This window comes from Phoenix dactylifera, chromosome 2 (assembly GCF_009389715.1).
Source record: "Phoenix dactylifera cultivar Barhee BC4 chromosome 2, palm_55x_up_171113_PBpolish2nd_filt_p, whole genome shotgun sequence".
NCBI lineage: Eukaryota > Viridiplantae > Streptophyta > Magnoliopsida > Arecales > Arecaceae > Phoenix > Phoenix dactylifera.
In genome coordinates, this window is record NC_052393.1 from 12,332,438 (window position 1) to 12,338,497 (window position 6,060).

The following is a 6,060-nucleotide window of genomic DNA, read 5'->3' on the forward strand; positions in this document are numbered from 1 at the left end:
CTAAAAAAATAAAAGATTGAAAAGAGCTTGTCTGGATCGAGAAGTGTGATATATAATGTGATTCGCCTCATACGTGCAGGTTTGCGGCAATCTTGTCCCTAAGATACAACAATCTGGCTCATCCTCTGACAAGCACGATCGTTGTGGAGGTTTGATCCGACCGACTTCTTTAGATGTTTAAAAAATTAAAAAAATAGGAAGTAGATAATTGAAGGGTGGAAAAATTCTGTCTACAGAAGAAACTCTTAGAAGACAGAATACTAGTAAAAAAGAGATAGTTCGAATTATTTTTGAATTAATCTTATAAGAGTCCATTTATAGACTCTATCCAGAAGACATAAAAGACGCGATGGTTCTAAAGGTTCCAAAGATACATCACGAAAATACCGTATCTTTTTTCGAAGGATCACTACTCTTCTAAAAAAGATATCTCACAAAAAAATAATTTAAAGCATTTAAAACAATTACAATTTAAAAATTAAAAAAATTAATTATTTTTTAATTAAAACTCCAAGACACAGTTCTCAGGTGTCTATATTCTAGCGGAGGCAAATTAGGTTGCCAATCATTTGGCAAATATGACTGAGTACTAGCCGAGTCGATGCATGTTGGACTGAAGACTATCTGTTATCACTGGCTCACCTAATAAGAGCTGCAGCATTTCTTTCACTCATGGTAGTGCTTACTCACTCTCTATACTTTAAAAAAAAAAGAAAAAAATTAGTATATTTTGGGCTTGCACTTCTTCTATATCCCAGAATTTTAAAATAAATAGGCTACCAGATGGCCGGATATGAGTTTTTTAGATTGTAGCTATTCCATCCTTTTTCTTGGTTTTTAAGAGTCTTCTCCCCTATCTAATACACACACACACACACACACACACAGAGAGGTAAGGCATGGAATAAACCTTTTCATGCCAACAAGTTTTTAAAAAAATATAAACAAGAAGTAAGGCATGGAATAAACCTTTTCATGCCAACAAGTTTAAAAAAAACATAAACAAGAAATACGGCATGGAATAAACCTTTTCATGCCAACAAGTTTAAACAAAATATAAACAAGGAATAATTTAGAGTAGTTTGATGTATACTAAAATTTAGAGCAATAGGGATCCATCTCTACAAATTTCTAGCATTCCCTGTGGCATGAACAGATTGGTAGGACTGGCACAATTCACGTAGAATTGGTGGTATAAACCACCAACCCTTACAAATATACTCGAAAGGAGAATAATAAAAAGAAAAAAACCACCAACCCGCTGAGCCATGCAACATGCCGGCCTCGAAGCATTTTTTTCTGATTCGAATTCTTCTTCATGCTTCTGCACATAATTTTTGACCGTGCTCTTTTTTAGAGCAATGCTGGTGGCTTTATCAAGTGGCTATTTTGGTGCGTCTCACAAGAAAGGTGAGGATGGACTTAAGTGGCGATTAGTCTCGCAATTAAGTTGACCACCACCAACAGATTCAGGAAAAAGTATACTTATCCTTGCTCCTTGAGGAATGTCTCGTGTCCATCACCAATCACGATTATATTATACTTGTTTCTTCTACGTACCTTTTCTTGTATTTCTTTCTCGTGTTTAAAACCTAGTGCCATCTCTGCCGTAAAGGAAACCTGCAGTAGTTTCTCCTGCCCACAGTAGTACAATCACCAACCACTGGGAAAAATGTCACTCCTTAAATCATTAAAAAATTTAATAGTTTATAAGTCGTACACATGCAGCCAAGCAAGTGATGTCAGCATCGTAAGTTCGTTCAAACTTCTAGAGGTTTCATTTATACCTCTTGCATCATAATATTTCAGCATGTCATAGTACATATAAACTTGCGTCCGAACAAATCTAGTGATACGGCCATCATGCATCACCATTAAAAGGCCCTTTTACTTTGGGTATTATATTAAAGTACGAACACCGAAAACCATCACCATCTATGGTTTTTCTCCGGGCGTGCAGAGGTTGTCGGACTGGCGTACTCTGAATTGAAGACGTCTTGTTTTGTTTTTATGTTCTTGGTTGTACAGAGTGCTCTGTTTGTGCGTGAAGGTTGCAGAGACTCCTCAGCCTTGAGTGCTCTGTTTGAGCGTTTTATCACTTTTTATACTCTAACGGATACTTGTAATTGGATGCTAGTGAATCTAATTGTATAAGATGGCCTTTTTTTAGTGTTTGGGTTCTGAAATTTTGTATAACAATCGATGTATTTGAAAACAAATTGCAACAAAGTCAGTTCTGCACATTATCTCGGCTGCAGCTGCAACTTCCAGCTCCAGGTAAACAAAACGATGGAAAGCCAGTTGCTATTAGTGCAATTCCCACAAATAAAAAAGCAGTAGACTCCAAATCCAGTAGTCTCGTATTTTTGTGAACCTAATTACTGGAAAGTTCAGAGTTGCATGTATTCAAGCGGCACCTTAGAGGAATGAACATGATAGCGACTCTCATTACCGGTTCTTTATTAATAATAATAAAAGAAAAAACTCGGTATCCATGAGGGGGAGCCACCAACATTAGCTGTTCTTTCCGGAGTGCTTTGCTTGCTGTAATCCAATAAATCGTAACAAGTCGTACAAACTAAAAGGAAGCACTGATATTATTATATGAGGGGCTGGGACAAATGCATCCGGACCAACTTCTCTTTCTTTCGCCTAGACTCGCAGGCACTCTCTCCTGACATCCATTTCATAACACGTACAGGTTTTCATTTCATTAATAATAATGATAGCTTGGCCTCCTTTTACTTCACGGAAAAAGAAGAACGTGTAAAAGGACAGGGTGCCAGGATAAAACAGTTAGTTAACAGCTGAGAGGTTTTAAAGAAAAAGAGCACGTCATCTTTCTTCCTATATTCCCCTTAAGCCAACCAGAGACTCATCTGGTTCGCTTCTAGTTTAACGAGTCCTCAGACCTCTTGAATGGCTTTCATGTCTTGTTGTTCTTGATGTGTTGGAGACAGGGGCTTCTCTTTCTCGACAGAATCAAAGCCTGCAAGATCTGCCAAGGTGTGGACAGCATCGACAACCCCTTCAATCCTAGCTGATATCTCAATCAGCAGAGATGCTACTGTGATTAACGGCAACAGTTCTATCGCTGGCAAGGTAGTAGTCACCGAGATGGAGTGCTTTTTCTCTTCAGTTGCTTCTACGGCCGGTTCGTCTGCTTCTTGTGTAAATTGGTTAGGAAATGATCTTAAAGCATCGTGGAGCTCCTCCACTGCATTACTCATCTCTTCAACTGAAAAATCTATGCTTTGAGACCTTTTCATCGACTTTATGGAGCTCGACAACTCCTTCAAGACCTTTGAGGACGCTGAGCTCAGCTTCATGCAAACTTCTCTCAGATGCTTCTTTGTGGACTTAGGTGCCTGTTGTTGATCAGTTATTAATTTTAGACTAGTGTCGCAATCTTATTAAGCTCGGTGGCTTGGAGTCCAAATATTACCTGAATCTCCGAATTGATGCAACCATTGAGGGCTTCCATACAGTAAGCGCAGTACCTCATCGCGGCTCCAACCTTGAGGTATTGGCTCCATGGATGGCGAAAGCCGAAACGGCCATGAGCAAGTTCCCATCTTGCTAGATTAGCCTGTGAATCTTCGGATGCCTTCGAATTTAGAACACATTTGTAACCCTGTGACTTTTGGGAGCATGAATTCGTTCCGTCGACGTCTCCATCCTCCATGAAATATTCTTTGATGCAGCCTGTAGGTGTTGAAGTATCGAGAGTCAAATAAAAATAGATATTTTGCTTATTTATGGGATTTGCTGGTTCATGTATATTTGTGCATTGAGCGTTAAGGAAGAACATACTCTCCAAGGATTCTGCAAGCTTTTCCATATTTCTGGTGATGAGGAGGTGAAGCTCTTCGCTGGCCCAAACGGGGCAGATCAGAATGCACACGAGTAGGCAAATGAAGATCCCGATGGCGATGGTGGACAAACGCTGCTGTGCCAAATCGAGCACTTCATCCACACGGTAGCCAGAGACAGCGACCAAGCTGAAGGTGAGGATGAATATCGTTATACCATAATCAAATCGGGCTTTTATGGTCGGTATGAACCGGGAAAAGGTTGCAGCTGCACCTGATGTCCGCAAAGTCATACGTCAGTATTCAACTAGTAGTGCTGGTGTGACATAAAAAGGTCATTTCTTACCGCTATGTTAAAGCTTATGCTTGATCATTTCAGTAATGGCATATATAGTATATAAAAATGCTTCTTACATACCTAATAGGAAGACTGAAGCACTAAGAATTACGGGCTCCACTCTCTCTCCTGTCTTACTCGCAATCCAGTGGATGCCCACCGCAAGGCCACCGGCACTTAGCGTTGCGACGGCTCTGTTGAATCCTTTGTACAAGCACCCACCTGCATCAGTGCATGGTAGTGGAAACTGTCACTTAAACCCATATAAGTGATGGTAGCGATTCTAACAAATGATGATAGATGCAAAAATGCCACATTTGTTAAAGAACAAGTAAAAAAAAAAATGCAGGACTCATCCCTCTGATGATATGCTTAACGTATATTATGCTTATGAGCTTACCTACTGTGTATTCGAATACAACTACAACTGTCATGACGGCCCACATGGCATTTCCGCCAACTCCATCATACAAGGGCCTGGTATAGTAGAAGATGGACACCAGAGAAAGCGCGATCCCCACCTTGAATCCATGGATGACCTTTCTCGGGTCATCCACTCCCATCTTCCAGACACTCTTCCCGAAGCCGAACACCGTTGACTTCGCCATCAAAACAGCACCAGCGAACCATGTCCATGCCCTGCTGATCACGCCAGACTCCGACTCCATTTTCACCGACGATCCACTGGGGACCGTCACCCGCCATTCCAAACCACCCGACGCTTCTTTGTCGTTTGCCATTGCCACCCTGTCCCAGGCACCCAAGGTAGTCAAACAGGTTCGGTTGCTGAGACGTCGGCCGTACACCAGGACTGTATATCCTTTGTCTTAGCGACCCTATTCGTACGTGTGTGGGGCTATTCCCTGAGAAAATGACAAGAGAAGTCGGAGATGCGGATTGGAGTGGCGTGGTGAGGGAGCTCAAGATTGCAATTTGAAGGGACCTCCCTATCTTCTAATGGTGGGGGGGCTGCCTGGAGACTTATATAAGCGGGGAGGAGAACTTATAATATCTGGGTGTACTAGTAAGGAGGCCAAGGGAATGATGGAGAGGGTGCTAGATGGAATAACATATTCGGAAAGTGATATGTTACATAAATTGGTGGAGAATAGATGGGCAATGGGACATAGATTTTGCTGGGGCACGCTGAGGACAAAAAAACAAAAAAGGCATCTAAAATCGGGCATCATGACATGGTGATCTTCCACGTCTTCAGCATTTAGCCAAGATCATCTGTGCCCTATTGTACAGCAAGCAGCCATGCTGCTGATGTGTCGCATGAACATTTGCTAGGGCCCTTTGCTTGGTCGAATGGGACCAAATTTCTGGACCAGCAGGGATGTGACATGTCAGCTCATGAAGCTGCGTGCTGTGGTAGATGAGACAGCTGCTCTTTGGCGCGCTCGCCAAAGCGAGGAGCGCAAGCGCGCGGAAAGACGCACGCAGAATGGAGAGAGGCAAATGGGAGAATGGTCCCCTCGAACCGTTTGAAGGTCCAGTCTCCATGGTGGAATCAAGCTTAGGACCTTGAGTCACTTCGAGGTTTGTTCGAGATAGCCTGTTGTTTGATGGTGAAGCCCTCATTGAGTGCAGTATAAAAGGTGACTTCTGGAAGCCAATAAATCTTGTCGATGGTGCCTTCCAAGTACGTTCCCTTTGAGAGAAATGGAGGCATTATGGATGATTTCCTAATAACAGTGGATTTTAGAAGTTACAAACGGTACTGAAATTTCAGTCCGCAAATCCAAATACTAAAATTGTCCATTAATATGAGAGAGGAGATAGATAGATAGAGAGAGAGAGAGCGCATTCAAGTGCGGTTCATCCATTAGAAGAAAATTGTTGCAGCGTCCCTTTGCCTTTTACTAGATGGCTGGCTGGGTGGCACAATTTCTACAAACAAAAATCATA

General features: G+C 41.9%; 1 protein-coding gene across 1 annotated transcript; it reads right to left on the reverse strand.

The window, feature by feature from the left end:
* Window positions 1–2,689: 2,689 nt before the first annotated feature.
* Window positions 2,690–5,100, reverse strand: LOC103719482 (aluminum-activated malate transporter 10-like). Its single transcript, XM_008808747.4, has 5 exons — window positions 4,550–5,100; window positions 4,231–4,371; window positions 3,814–4,086; window positions 3,446–3,705; window positions 2,690–3,368 (listed from the first exon to the last, which is right to left on the reverse strand). Exons 1-5 carry the CDS (start codon window positions 4,887–4,889, stop codon window positions 2,907–2,909), a joined length of 1,476 nt encoding a protein of 491 aa, XP_008806969.3. The 5' UTR covers window positions 4,890–5,100; the 3' UTR covers window positions 2,690–2,906.
* Between the last annotated feature and the right edge of the window lie 960 nt (window positions 5,101–6,060).